The 15,799-nt window shown below is 42.0% G+C and overlaps 1 protein-coding gene across 1 annotated transcript in view; it reads left to right on the top strand.

The window, feature by feature from the left end:
- The window catches only part of SUDS3 (SDS3 homolog, SIN3A corepressor complex component), a 34,991-nt gene extending 22,263 nt beyond the window's left edge, over nucleotides 1–12,728 (top strand). Inside the window, exons 11-12 of the mRNA XM_060250266.1 lie at nucleotides 8,695–8,779; nucleotides 11,640–12,728. Of these exons, the coding sequence (XP_060106249.1) occupies nucleotides 8,695–8,779; nucleotides 11,640–11,738 (184 nt within the window). The 3' untranslated portion in view covers nucleotides 11,739–12,728. The remainder of the gene's footprint in view (nucleotides 1–8,694; nucleotides 8,780–11,639) is intronic.
- The last annotated feature ends 3,071 nt before the right edge of the window (nucleotides 12,729–15,799 follow it).

Genomic DNA, 15,799 nt, shown 5'->3' with positions numbered 1-15,799 from the left:
TTATTCAGAATCCTGGCAACACTTAACTATAGGAGAGGACGTTTCTTAAGAGAATTGAGCCCTGTGTAGCTTGTGGCACCGTATTACAGTCTTTGGAGATGTTAAGTACTGCATGAAAGGTATAGATAGTTTCCTGCTGGGGGACCTGGCAATGTATATCAAGGACAAATTTAACCCACAGTTACAGTACGCTTTGGAAGATGGAAGATTCTTAGTAGTGGAAATAATGGTTGATAGCAAAAAATTTTGTTGGCAAATATCTATGCCCCAAATGAACATCAAGAAAGATTTTTTAAAGACCTACACCTTAGGTTAGTAAATCTGGCTATGCAGGATACTGTCTAGTAGGAGACTTTAAGGCAGTCTGTGACAGACAATTGGATAAAAAATACATAAGCATATTAAAGCTAAAGGCTTTCAATTACCAATAAGCTTCTGGAAGCTTGCAGATGAATTGGAGTTGGCTGATGCATGGAGGACAAGATATCCAAATTCAAGAGACTTTACATACTGTTCTGCCAGTCACCAAACGGGTCAAGAATTGATATGTGCTGGTTGTCCAGATATAGTGAAAGACCTAGTCGAGACAGAAATCCAGCCAAGAGTTGTATCAGATCATAATCCTGTAATGATAAAACTCAAGGGTACTCAAATGAGAAGAACCTGGAGGCTAAATACTTTAATTCTAAAAGATAAAGATTTTCTTCAAGAAATTAAAGCAGAAATGGAATCCTTTTTCAAACAGAATATAACTCAAGATGTCAAGATGCAAGAGGTCTGGGATACAGCCAAAGCATATTATAGGGGACTTGCAATTAGATTTAGTGCCCAAGAGAAAGAAAGAACTGAAAACTTCCAACAGCTAGTGTCGCAAGCAGGGGAAGCTGAAAAGAATTTAAAAACACAACCTACAAAACAAGAGTTTCAAAATAAAGTTAAAAAAATACAGCATCAACTCAACCTACTACTTGAAGAGGAAATGGAGAAAAAATCAAGATTTGCTAGGCAGAATTTCTTCGAACACTCAAACAAACCAGGAAGATGGTTGGCTTACAGATTGAGGAAGGAGACTGCAGAAAGAATAATACCGGTTTTGAAAGATGAAAATAATAAAGAGAAAACTCAAAGATAGGAGATACGCCAAATTGTGGAACAATTTTACAAAAGATTATATGAAGATAAACAAGTTTCCAAGGAAGATTTAGAAGAATACATTAAACAGAACAGAGGAGCAACGGAAAATTCTAAATGAGCCAAAAACGATAAGGGAAGTGGGAGATGCAGTGGCATTTCAAAATGGATCAAAAACTGGCTAATTAATACGAAGTAGAGAGTGAGTATAAATGGGCAGTCTTCGCAGTGGAGGACGGTAAGCAGTGGAATGCCGCAGGGCTCAGTACTGGTCCCATACTCTTTAACTTGTTCATAAATGATTTGGAGTTGAGAGTAAGCAGTGAAGTGACCAAGTTTGTGGATGACACTAAATTGTTCAGGGTGGTGAGAACCAGAGAGGATTGTGGGGCACTCCAAAGGGATCTGTTGAGGCTGGGTGAGTTAGGTGTCAACGTGGCAGATGAGGTTCCATGTGGCCAAATGCAAAGTAATGCACATTGGCGCCAAAAATCCCAGCTACAAATACAAGTTGATGGGGTGTGAACTGGCAGAGACTGACCAAGAGAGAGATCTTGGGGTCGTGGTAGATAACTCACTGAAAATGTCAAGACAGTGTGCGATTGCAATAAAAAAGGCCGATGCCATGCTGGGAATTATTAGGAAGGGAATTGAAAACAAATCAGCCAGTATCATAATGCCCCTGTATAAATCGATGGTGCAGTCTCATTTGGAATGCTGTGTGCAATTCTGGCCACCGCACCTCAAAAAGGATATTATAGCATTGGAAAAAGTGCAGAAAAGGGCAACTAGAATGATTAAAAGTTTGGAACACTTTCCCTATGAAGAAAGGTTAAAATCCTTGGGGCGCTTTAGCTTGGAGAAATGTCGACTGCGGGGTGACATGATAGAGGTTTACGAGATTATGCATGGGATGGAGAGAGTAGAGAAAGAAGTACTTTTCTCCCTTTCTCACAATACAAGAACTCATGAGCATTCGATGAAATTGCTGAGCAATCGGGTTAGAACGGATAAAAGGAGGTACTTCACCCAAAGGGTGATTAACATGTGGAATTCACTGCCACAGGTGGTGGTAGCAGCTACAAGCATAGCCAGCTTCAAGAGGGGGTTAGATAAAAATATGAAGCAGAGGTCCATCAGTGGCTATTAGCCACTGTGTGTGTGTGTGTAGATGGATGGATGGATGGATGGATGGATGGATAGATAGATAGATATAAAAAATTTTGGCCACTGTGTGACACAGAGTGTTGGACTGGATGGGCCATTGGCCTGATCCAACATGGCTTCTCTTGTGTTCTTAAAAGAATGGTAAACTGCCAGGATCAGATGGCTTACCTGCAGAGTTCTGCAAAGCCTACGAAGAATGTTTGCTGTTACCATTCAAACGTCTCATCGAAAGGATTCATGAGGAAGTGCAAATACCAGCTTCGTGGCAAGAAGCTACAATATCCCTAATTCCAAAAGAGGGTGCAGACTTGAAAGACATAAAGAACTTTTGGCCAATTTCTCTGTTAAACGTGGATTACAAAATTTTTGTCTCAATACTGGCACAATGCTTTAAGAAGGTTCTTCAGACTACAATATCAAAATCAGACAGGATTTCTTCCTAGAAGATATTTGAAAGATAATGTTAGAACAGTATGTAATATATTGGAATATTATGAGAGCCATCCAGAGAAACAATTGGCATTAATTTGCTTAGATGCAGAGAGGGCCTTTGACAATGTGCGTTGGCAGTTTATGTTGCAACAATTGAAGGGTATGCAATGTGGTGAGAATTTTTGAGAACAATACAATCAATACACTCCTTGCAAAAAGCAAAGTTGGTGGTGAATGGTGAACTAACAGAAGCAGTTGCTATTCAGAAGGGCACAAGATAAGGCTGCCCATTGTTGCCGCTTCTTTTTATCTTGTCTTTAGAGATATTGAATAATCAAATAAGGGAAGATGCAAGTATTAAGGTGGCTGTCATCAAGGGTGAGCAATATAAATTGAGAGCCTTTGTGGACGACCTGGTTTTTATATTAGAGCAGCCAACAGATTCAATTGATTGATAAATAAGATTAACCAGTTTGGCCCACTGGGCAGGATTAAAGATAAATTATCACAAAACAAAATTCTTGACAAAGAATATGACAACAGAACAAATTCAATGTCTTCAACAAACATCAGGATTTTCTTATGAGGAAAGAGTTAAATAATTGGGTGTATATATTACAAACAAATGCAGTAGTTTAAAGATGGACAATTACGATAAACTGCTCAAAGAAATTAAAAAAGACTTGGGAAAGTGACAAGATCTGAATTTATCTATGATGGGAAGAATAGCATCAGTTAAAATGAATATTTTGCCAAGACTGTTATTTCTATTTCAAACTATACCAGTGCTTTTAACCAAGGTGTTTTTTCAGGAACTGAACAAGATGGTCTCTGACTTTATTGGGCGGAAGAAAAAAGCAAGAATTAAGCTAAAGACATTACAAGATTCTAAATTGAGAGCAGGTTTGGGGCTTCTGGATTGACAATTGTACTACAGAGCTGTAGTGCTGTCTTGGGTGAGAGACTGGGTCCTACTGAATGACAGGAGGCAGTTAATGCTAGACGGCCATGACCTCAATTTGGGTTGGCGTGCATATTTATGGTACCAAAGCTTAGAAGGGCATTCTTATTTCAAGAATCACTGGTTTCAGAAATCTTTATGTCACACATGGTCATGGTTAAAACCGAGAATTTATCAGAAAATTCCAAGATGGATGTCACCATTGGAAGCACTTACACCTCCAAACCTTATGAAACCTAATCAAAATCACAGATATGAAGAATTGTTGAAAGATGATAACCAACTGAAAACCAAGGAAGAATTAGAAGATATGGACATTAAAATGAGTTGGTGGTTGAGAACACAAGTAAAATCCAGATATGCTAAAGATAAGACAACAGATTTCAATAAGGAACAATGTTCATTTGATAGAATCTTTTTGGCCTCTCAAGAAAAATTTGTTTCTAAATTATGTTCGTACTTATTACAGATGAAGATGCAAGATGAGATTGTAAAATATTGTATCGTACAATGGGCTAAAAATGTGGGTCACAATATCATGTTAGAAGAATGGGAGAGGTTATGGAAATTTAATATTAAATTAACCAAGTCAGTAGCCTTTAAAGAAAATTTATACAAGATGTTTTATAGATTGGATGTAACCCCACAGAAACTTTGTAAAATGTATTCTAACATGTCTAACAAATGCTGGAAATGTACTAAACATGTTTGGTCTTTTTATCATATGTGGTGGATCTGTGAGGTGGTGAAAGACTATTGGAAGATGGTTCATGAACTATTACAGAAAATTCTGAAGACACAGATTCAATTCAAAACAGAACTATTTTTATTGAACATATATCCTATGGAATATTTGAGAGAGATGAGACATTTGCTGGCACATGTTACAGCGGCTAGAATTCTTCTGGCACAGAGATGGAAACTCCAAGAAATTCCCATGAGATTGGACTTGATGGGAAAGATACTGGAAACGGCTGAGATGGACTATTTATCCCAGTTGTTGGCTGGGAAATCTAAAGAAAAAGCAAGAAAATATTGGGTGAAGTTATATGCATGGTTAGATCTCCAAGACTCTTAAGATTCTTTGGTGTGAACTTCTATCTCCTGTAATGTGTATCACAATAACAGTTATATTGGTAATTGAAGTCAAATTAGATATCTCAATTGAAGTCTTACAATCGTTAAAATATGTGTAGATGAGGTCGAAATAGTTTAAAAAGACAATAGCATGTAATGTTGTATTTTAAGAAAGCATTTTTCATGCAGAATTGATTATTATAATATTGATACGTGTATTTTGAACTTTCTATTTTCCCCTACCCTTCCCCCCCTCTTTTTCTGGAAAACTAATAAAAAAATTTCAACAATAGTCTCCTATTGGTACAAAGTATATCTGCTTGAGACTCAGCCAGGGTTGAGGTGATCACAGTATCCTGGGCAAGATACAGTGAAACTCTGGGGTAATATTCGTTTCCTTAGACTATTGGCTGAGATCTTGGGAACAGGAGCGTATCACACCAGTAGCAGGAAACAGATAAGCATGTAATTTGTTTTAGTTCTGTTAAGATATTTATTGCCACTTTTCTGTCAAAGGAGCTTACAGAAGTTTCCAAAACAGTCCAAAGTAAACAATACAGCTTAACCAAGCTGTGTAACAAAACTGGTTCTCACTTGCTGGGCTGGTTGTTCAGGGCCCCAGACTATGAGTTTCTAGCTAAGAGCCAAGCTTATGCCTCTGGCCTTGTCCAGGCTTTGCTTTTTTTGGCATACTTCTTTCTAGCTCATGGGGGGGGAGGTTGCCTGGAAATCATGGTTTACTTCTAGCAACCCCTAGAACTGGACTTGGACTTTCAGAGAGGTGGCTTGCTATTACCAGCTTCTGCATCCCAGCTCTGCGTAGCTTCCATGATTTGACAAGATCAGGCTTGCCTGGACTATCCAGGTCAGGGCAGCATACTCCTTTCTAAATATACTTTTTCTCCCTATTTTCCTCCTGCCCTCCTGCATCATGTCTACCACTAATGACTTTCTCATTATAATCCTCTATTCTCAAGAATCCTTGGGCGTGTGAGAGCCACCACTTCTACTTTGGATCCTGCTTTTTAAACCATACTTGGGGAAAGTATTAGAGCAGGGGTGGGGAACATCTGTCCCGAGGGCCGTTTGTGGCCCTCAAGATCACTTGGTCTGGCCCGCGGGGATTGCTGGGCTGAGCCAAGTCATGTGGCGGCCTCTCTGGGGCCCAGCTGGCCGGTGAGGATCGTGGGGCCCAGCCACGCTGTGCAGCAGCTTCTGCAGGACCCGGCTGGTGGGAGCTACCACCAGTTCAATTTGCACTTGCTTATCGCAGATGGTATGGCCTAATATGCTAATGAGTGTGTGACCTAATATGCTGATATTAGGGGATGTGGTCTAATATGCTAATGAGTTCCTGCCAGGATTTTTCTACAAAACCCCCCCTGGACCTAGGCATTTGCCTAGGGCGGCAGGTTGGGGTGCGTGTGTGTGTGCCAAATTAGGCTCGTCCCACATGACTTCAAATAGAAAAACAATTATTTACATTAATTTTGCTGCCCTGAATTGTTCTGCCTCAGCAGAGCACTGTTTTTTAAGTTGATGATTTTGTATGGCCCGTGAATGATGTTATAAATATCCAACTGGCCCTTGGCAAAAAAAGGTTCCCCTGTATTAGAGCCATGAGTGAAAATATTGCCTTGTTGGCAGAGTGGCTCTCCCTAGACCTTTGAAGGAGGCAGTGGTTAGACTTTTGCTTTAAAAACTTTAATGGGCTAAGAATGGGGTGGACTTTTTGCCTTTTTCCTAAGGGGATGGAACGTGTGGTGGCAGAGCAGGTCCAGGGATTCCTGGATGACACATTTGCCTTCTGCCCACTTCAACCTGGTTTCAGAACCAAGATGACTTTAGTTGCATTGCTGGAGGATCTTTGTTTAATTTTGAACAGGACAGGTATGAAGATACTGTCAGCTCTATCAACAGGTGACTGCTTCATTTTTTATCCATCATGGGAACATGGTATTATGGGAGGCAGGCCTTCAGTTAGTTCTGTCTTTTCTGTCTGATTGGACACAGTTTCCATCAGAGGAGCACATCAACTGGGTAGAATTTGTTTTGTGCAGTTTCACAAAGTCTTGTTCCCGCTCTCTGTCTGTCCTACTGAATGAGATCATCTAGAGCTTTGGGGTTTATGTAGGCAGATGACACCGAGCTGTATATTTCATTTTTTAGGCCTTTGGTGGACTTCTGGTTGGATTACTGTAATGCCCTTTTTTGTTGGGCTGCCCTTGAAGACAACCTAGAAACTGCAGCTGGTCATAATGGTTATGGTCAGGGGTTAAGTCAGTGGGAGCATAGCATGTTGAAACAGCAACTTTGGCTGCTGGTTTGTTTCTGCATCCAGTTCAAGGTGCTGGTTATGACCTTTAAAGCCTTTCATGGCCTAGAAACCTCAGGCATAAAAGATTGTCTCCTCTCATATGTCCCTTTGCCCTAAGGGCAGTCTTCAGGCTGCCAGCTACTCATTGTTCCCCGACTTAGGGTGGACTGCCTGGCATTGACCAGAACCTTTTTCAGTGTGATCTCCACTCTGTGAAATAGGCTCCCTGAAGAGGCAAAGGATGCAGCCTCATTGGAGGCCTTCAGAACATGCTGCAAGAATCGCTGGGGCATTGGATGGCATTTGAATAGCAGGCGTTTTTTGGGGAGACAGTGATATGTGGGGGTTTTATTTGTTATGTGACTGTCTGCTTTGGGGAACAGGCTGCAAACTAACAAATCCAGAAATCAGAATGCATCAGGCAACAGTGTTCAGTCATCACAAAGTTCTAGCACACGATGACAGGAATTGGTTCACCAGCATTACTTGCAATCACTTCTGTGCCCATACAGAAGATATGGACATACTTGCAGTGAAAGTCACAAAAAGATTAAGCAGTGTTTTGCATTTGCTGCATTGTTTTGATATACTTTATGCTACTGAAAGTGAATTGTGTGTCACCCATAGAGAGATAGAGCAGTGTTCTCAGCCTTAAAGTTTTATTTTCTCCCCTCCCCCCTTATCTTCAATTCTTTTACAATCTGTTACCCACTTACTGCATTAGATTAGGTAAGACACTGGCTAATGGAAAGAATTGCTCAATTTAGTGTGAAAGAATTGGTTGATTTAAAAGTGAATGTCCTAGCTTTTAAAAATAACATTTATACTAGTGTTTTTCTCATAGAGTTTTTGTATTCTTTGGAAACAGCCATTAAGATTTGGGGCTATAGTATTAATTGTTCCTAACTTGATTATCAACTTGATTGGTATGTATTGATATTAACTTGTTGTGCACTCCTGAGCCCTTCAGGGAAGGGCGGTCTATAAATTTAATAATAATAATATTTGATAATTATTTTAATTTGTAGTGCTTTAATTATTACCTGTGAGCCACCTTGGGTCAAGAGGAAAGGTGTACTACAGATACTTTAATAACGATAAATTCTGGTCTCTGTTCCAACAAGGAGTCAATTTCTCTAGCCCCGTACTTAATTGTTAAAGAAAAATTAAAACTGCCCCCCAAACTCCTACGAATTGCCAAGGGAAGGTGAAAGAGCCACACTGTCAGGCTGGCTTTTACTATGCAAGCCCTGGTTGGCAAAGAGCCACTGTTGTATCCACACAATGCAGGGCATAAGCTGTTATATTTTGCATTATACCTTGAGGGTAGTAAAAAGCCGCTACAGAATCTAAAGTGTTAACACGAGTTGATACGACAGAGCAAAGCCTCCCTTGTTCAATACAAGCTGCAGCCTGCAAACAAGGCTGCTGTAGGCAAGGATGTCAAAGTCACAGTGAAATGGTATAGGTGCAGTATATTGAAAATTCATCAGTCATAGGGCAGAGGGATGAGAGAAGAAAGGGACTATTCCTGAAAGACGGATCAGCTAATCTTTGCAAGTAGTGCGTTTTATGCATTTTTAAAGAAGTGTGAACCCTTTCTTTGCAGGTATCACAAGAGCCAGGCTATTTATCTGGAATCGAAAGAGAATACCAAAATCAGCTGTGTGATCAGCTCTGTGGGAGCCAATGAGGTATGTAATGTTCTTTGGTTTTAATAATAGTCAAGACCTTTTTTTGAGCAGAAATGCACAGGAACACAGTTCTGGCTGGCTTGGCATCAGGAGGTGTGGCCTAATATGCAAATGAGTTTCTGCTGGACTTTTTCTACAAAAAGAGCCCTGGTAATAGTCTTGCAGGAAGTTGTCCAGATTTTGGGTTGCCTATGGCCTGTTAACAGTTTTCCTGAAAACACCTCCCTGTTATTTATAGCCAAATTTTTGACCTTCCAGCTTTGGGGGTTGATGCAGGTCCTGAGCCAGACATGGGGACCTTGGCTGGCTTCTGCCTAGCCAGCTGCATGGCCACAATCAACAGGGGGCTGATGGGGCAGAACTTCGGAGACTGATGAGTCGTACTCTAAATCCAGAGCTGAGGTTTTCACTAAATGGGTCTGGTCATTAGTTCATGGGATTTTAACGATTAGTTAGTTCTATCATACAGCACTACACACCTTGTGCACTAGGTGGAGAAATATTGTGCTGTTGGGCAGGCATGTTGGATTGAATAAATGCTGGGAAAAAATAGCAGAGCACTAAAAATGCACAGCAGAATAAAAGCAGTACACAGTCTTGAGGACCCAGGTATCATCCTGTAAGTGACCATCCCATGAGTTTCTCTTTCATACAGTCTTTTCCAAGTTCTCTCCATGGCTGTAGGATTCTCTGAAAACCAGATTTTGAAGCTATGGAGAGAACTTGGGAAAGAGGCGCAAGGCAAGTTGCAGCTCTGAGGTGGCATGTGCAGAATTGGACAGAAGCATCGCTAGAAAAAGGAACACGAGTCCACAGCAAGGCTAGTGGGGAATCGGCCTTAGAGTACTATATTCCTGCTTTGGTATGATGTCTGATTGGCTCTATGCTAATCAAGTTATGTTTACAAATAGTAGTTAACTCTTTCACGACACAAGTGGAGGCCCTTGCAGATTCCAACATAAGGAGCAGACTGTTCCTTCAGAAGAAACAAAGAGAAAGGTAGTAAAACAAATAGAAGATGAATGTTGTGTATCTTTGTGGCATTTCAAATTCCTACCTGTTCTTCCTTTGTTCTTTTGGTTTGAAAATGTTTCACTGTGTGGGCTCCATTTGCTGTTCATGTTGCGAGGGAAGCTCAGAATCTACCCTGCTCTAAAGTAATTATTGTATGACTAAACCAGACCGTACATAGCATGAGGTGCCTGTGCTGTCTCTTATCCCAGCCCATCCACACTTTTACATCCCTTCTCTGGCCGCTTCTGAAACCATCCCTCTCTAACGCCATCATCCTTTCCTTGTTTTGGGTTGAAACTACACGTTATGTACAGTTCTGTGGTTTATTGCAGCTTCAAGTGGAAGACCAGCGTGGGATCTGAAAGGAAAGCTAGTATACTTCCTTTAAAGGAGATTTTAAAAGCAGCTGGGGGGTGGGGGGGTCCAGCAGAAAAAATAGCATGAGGCCCCCTGTTCTGGACCTCCATTTCAAATTATAGCATACGTGACTCCATTCATATTTGGCCTGGTTCACATGTGAAGGAGAATAAAGTGGCAGCCAGATGGCAGAGACCCAATGGGGGACAGAATGGGCTTCACCTCTTCCCGCTGCTAATGTTTGATTTTGACTTTGAATGTTCCTTTTCATTTAAAAAAATCCATACAAAACTAGCTTTAAAAGGAGGAAAGGTTCCACTCCCCCTCTTTGTTTTCTGTGCTGGTTCTCTATTTGTAGGGAGCTTTTCACAGCAGATTGTGACCATCTGCCTGCAGTCTGAAGTGGTACAGTCCCATCATATTTCTAAAGAAATTTTTTAAAAATAAGTGTATCTTAATGTGTTAAGAGGCTGAGATGTTTGGGGAGATGACCAGCAAAGATTAATGACTGTAAAAGAGCAGATAGAAAACCCAACCAGAAATACCAGAAATAGCAAGAAAAGGATGAGTTGCTTAAAAATATTCAAACAAGTAAGAATAAAAGACAAATATATTTGAATTACTATGTCATATGCTGAGTTGGCTTTTTTCCAAGTGTTTCTTTTTCTGTTAATGAGACCAATCACAGAGGTATTACATTCAGTGGGTGATTATTTAAACAAGCATGCTATATTATACCAAGAGATACATTATGTAACATAACAGTGAAATCGCTAATTTGATTTAAGGTTATTAACGCTAACAATAAGAATCTTAATGTGGTTAAGGTGACCGCAAAATTGAAGTTAAGTCCCATCTTCATCCCATTGCAACAAGGCGCTTTAAGGTAGGATTCTTCTGGAATCTGCCAGCTGAAACAATGTTTCCAGAAGCAGATTAAGTGAGGAAGGATCTGTTTTTTATTTCAGCTGGAAAAAAAAGGAAAAATCTCTTTGGGAGAGTCTGTGTTGCTGCTTCATTACATCTGCCTCTTTAAAGTCAGGAACTGGCCACTGGAAAATAAAAAGTTTTAGTGAAATATTTCTGGTTCAAATGGAAAAACTGAATAATATGTTTTTACCAACTGAATTATCTAATGTGAGGTGCAAGCCTGATCGCATCAGATCTAGGAAGCTAAGCAGGGTTAGCCTTGGTTAGTACTTGGATGGGAAACCACCAGGGAAGTCCAGGGTCTCTGTGCAGAGGCAGGCAATGGCAAATCACCTCTGTTTGTCTCTTCCCTACAGCATTGCCATAAATCGGCTGCAGCTTGGTGGCACTTTACCACACAGTGTATAAACTGAGTGTCATTCTCATATACGTTTTCCATGGGTTGTATCCAGTCACTTCCTCCCATTAATATAACCCACTGTTTGAAATGAAATGTACAATAGTCTTACTTTGGGGAGAAAAAACTGAAAGAGTTAGAAATTTTTATTATTTTTTTTAGATTTGGGTGAGGAAAACCAGCGACAGCACAAAAATGAGGATCTATCTTGGGCAGCTACAGCGAGGGGCATTCGTGATCCGCCGACGGTCAGCTGCATGACGCTCCGCAGTGATGGTTCTTCTGTGATGTGTTAAAGACAATCAGCTCTTACGGGGACTTGCAGTTGCTCTTCCTGGATTTTGTCAGAAGATGTTCATTCTCCACCCACCCTAGGCAGTCTGTTTGCTGCCCACGTTATTCCAGCTGTCCTTGTCTCTCGTGAGCCCAAGAAGTGTCCTGGAGTTTGGGCTGAAGCTTCAGTTTTGGGGGGGTTTTGTTTTGTTTTGGGTTTTTTTGCCCTTGTATCCAAAGCCTATTCAAGGAGAATGTATGCCAGAGTTTTTAATCTTTGCATTCGACATCCTGTAAAGAGTATACATGGTATCTTCTAATCTTCGGATCAAGCAATACCAGCCTCGAGGAGACATAGGCCTCGAGGAGACATAGCTGCAGTCTGCAAAGCTGCAAGGCATTGAAAGAAGAGGAAACGGACCCTTCCACAGTGCCTGTTGCTATCCGGCATGTGAAACATTAGCCCTGTAGGGTTACAGGGAAAGGGGTGTTAGTTTTCCAAGATCCTGAAAGTACAGTTGATTTTTTTTTTTAAGTGTAGTTAAAGGAGTCACACCTGGTTACTCCAAAACTACTTGAAGAACTTGGTTTTCAGAGCCCCAAAGCCAGGGGTGTTTTGATGTTTCCTTGGCAGGGGGGATCGTGGATCCAAGGAAGGACTAGACTCTGGGTGAGGGAGGGGGACTGTGTAAACAGAGCTTCACAAGCGGCGGTGCTCATTGCACAGCACCACATTGTGGTCACAACAGCTCATTTCCTTGATCGGTGGGGTGGTCTTGGTGGAGAAAGGACTTGCTGCAAAATGTCTCATGCCATTGCCAGGCTTTGGCTTTATATGTGAGCATACCCAGAAGTGTAATGAATTGTATAACGGAGCTACATGGGGGTGCACAGTACTTGTTTTCTGAAAGTGCTGTACTTTCTTATGACCTGATGGTGGCAGTGAAGTTGCTTCCAAGACACTTTTTATCTCTGGAATCTGCTGTGTGGTGTTTGCTTTATTCCCAAGCCTCCCTGTCGGCTGGCAGTCTCCTATTGCCATTCTGACCAGCACAGACAGCAAGGGGATGGGGCCTGTTGCATCTTTTTCAAGGGTGCCCTTCAACAGAGTTGTTTATCACATGGAGCTCAGACTTCCTGATTCCGAAGCATTCTGGCTTCCTCTTATTAATGGGGTACCCAATGTGTCAAGTTTCTTCTCTGCTTCCTGATAGTTCTGTTTTCAGTCAAGCAGCAGTCAAAGCTGCATTTGGATCTTGGAGTGGAGCTCTATGACACTGGTGGCTCAAGGGCATTGGTCGCTCAAGCAGCTGCCAGTAGCTTATTTGAAGATTCTGCAACCACCTTCCCATGAAGTTTTCCCCACCAAATTGGTGTGTGTCAGACATGGAAAACTGTACAGCAGTCTTTCCTCTTGCACAAACTACTTTTATTTTTTAAGCATTCACTTTAGGTCAGTTGTCCAGCAAGCTGCTTGATCTGAGGTAGTTTCCCTGCCTTGACACACCCTTGGATGGTGGGAGGGCTTATATTGTTGTCTGCTCAGGAGCTGTATACAAAGCAAAATGTGGAACTCCACGAGTTGTACAGAATCATAAAAGCATACATTTGCTGCCTTTTGGGTAATCTGCTTGATAGTACACTTTTTATGCATCTCCGCTGCATGGTGTCAGACTTCTGATAGCAAAGGGGATGAAAAAGTCACTGTTTGAAGAAGCCACACTCTGCTAGAGGGTGAGTGAGTGGTATCACGGAGAGAGCTGGAAGGGGTGTTCTCTGTAGCTGCCTGTAGTGATCGCTTCTGACAGGCACTGCTACAACTGACATGGAGTTTTCTAATCCCACGGTTGCTGGTTCAGAGGCTGCTGTCTGAACTGGTTCTTAGGAGTGCAGGAGCCCTTGCAGGAACTAGCCCTGAATATCATCCCTGTCTGTCTCCAAAGAATTAAAAGCACAGTTGGGACTGAAACCCAACCAACCGTCTGCTGCAGATCGGAAAGCAATGTGTATTTTTTTTTTTTAAAAAATGATTTCTTAACTTGACCTTTGAAAAAACAGAAAGGTAAGAAAAGGCGTTTCCTTAGTGGGCAAACATTTCTGAGAATGGCTGCACGGTCTCTGAAAGGCTGGCATTTATGTCGTCCTGCTGGGAAAAGAGCAGGTTTTTGAAGTGAAATGCTTCTTTATAATAAATGCTTTGGAAGGCATGGGCCATGTTAGTGGAGCATGGGAAACCTGGCCTCAGCTTCTGTAACCTGGGGCGAAAACAGAATTCAACCTCAAGAGCATTCGCTGCCTCCAACTCCATTGAGGCATAATTGGTGCCAGTGAAAGTCTTATGTGTTGCACCCAGATAGATCAAATTCTGTGTGCAGAGATGATGCGAATCAATAAAGTTTAGAGATCTGCAGAAGTAACATCTTCACGTTGCTTACTTTATTCCGATTTTGATCAAGGAATTGTTGCAGCGTTTGCAATATTTTGGGCACTGATGGGAGGGGACTGTCAATCAGCCCTCCTTCCTGTTGTGTTCGGTATATCCATGATGGCATTGTATAAATGGCTTTGGAGGGGGAGCCTGTGGCTTAATTATGGCACACGTGTTTTGCATGGAAGCTCACTGCCAGTCGAACCAGTCGCTGCCTGAGAATGTAGCAATGGCCACAGGAATAAACAGCTTTAAAGGGGAATGAGATAGATTAATAGAAGATAAATCTATCAGTGGCTATTAGCCATGGAGGGAACCTCCACATTCAGAGGCAGTAATCCTCTGGATCCAAGAGCCAGGAGGGAACATTAGGGGGAAGCCTTGGCTGATATGCCCTGTTTGCCATCCAGAGGAACTGGTTGGCCACTGTGTGAGACAGATGCCGGAGCAGTTGGACCACAAGTCTGATACAGAATTAGGTGCTTCAGGTGCTCAAGCATTGATCTGGCTACCATCAAATTCAACACCCTGGAACACGCTAAGACTTCTGTGATTTGTCTCTTGAGTGGTGGTTAAGAGCGGTGGACTCCAATCTGGAGAACTAGGTTTGATTCCCCACTCCTCCACATGCAGCTACTAGGTGATCTTAGGTCAGTCATAGTCCTTTCAGGGCTGTTCTCTCAAGAGCAGTTCTCAGCCAGAGCTCTCTCAGGCCCATCTACCTCACAGGATGTCTCTTGTGGGGAAAGGAAGGGAAGGAGATTGTAAGCCACTCTGAGATTCCATGTGAACAGTGGAGTATAAATCTAATCTTTTTATGTCTCTTGTCCTTAAGACGGTGTGCACAGAGTGAGATATTGGCTACAGATCTGAGCTTCCTCAGTCCGTCATTAGCTGTCCTTTTGTATAGAAAGCATCTCACCCTTATGTTTGTAACGTGGGGCTTCAATGCCTTGCTTAACTGTTTTCCCCTCTTCCATCTAAGAAATGGATTTATGCAAAATAGGAACTGTCATAATTTTTGCAGGTTGCATCACTCTAACCTGGATAGCCCAGGCTAACCCCAGTCTTGTTGGATCTCAGAAGCTAAGCAGGGTCAGCTCTGGCCAGTATTTGGATGAGAGCCTAGAAATACCAGGGTCGTGATGTGGAGGCAGATAATGGCAAGCCACCTCTGAGCATTTCTTGCCTTGAAAGCCCTATGTCAGGGGTGGCAAACGATAGCTCTCCAGATGTTTTTTGCCTACAACTCCCATCAGCCCCAGCCATTGGCCATGCTGGCTGGGGCTGATGGGAGTTGTAGGCAAAAAACATCTGGAGAGCTACCGTTTGCCACCTCTGCCCTGAGGTTGCCACTTGATGGCACTTTCCACCACCACACAGGTTGCATTATTCAGCTCTTGGTCCAGCCTTTAGCAGGTAGGTTGATGCTCAGCTGTATCTGCTTTAACTTGAGTTTGATGTTCCATGACTAGAGATTAAAATGTGAGGATTTCAAATGTTCCTTTTCCCTTAATCAAGATCAGACATCAGGGGTACTTAACACCATTTCCTTCCTTTTATTTTAGTTTGTGTGTGTTTTGTATGAGTGAGTGTGTGTGCGTACCTGGAAGACATGGTG

Source organism: Heteronotia binoei, chromosome 11, assembly GCF_032191835.1.
Source record: "Heteronotia binoei isolate CCM8104 ecotype False Entrance Well chromosome 11, APGP_CSIRO_Hbin_v1, whole genome shotgun sequence".
Taxonomy (NCBI): domain Eukaryota; kingdom Metazoa; phylum Chordata; class Lepidosauria; order Squamata; family Gekkonidae; genus Heteronotia; species Heteronotia binoei.
Note: the sequence above shows the minus strand (reverse complement) of the source record. Positions and strands in the feature narration are given on the sequence as shown.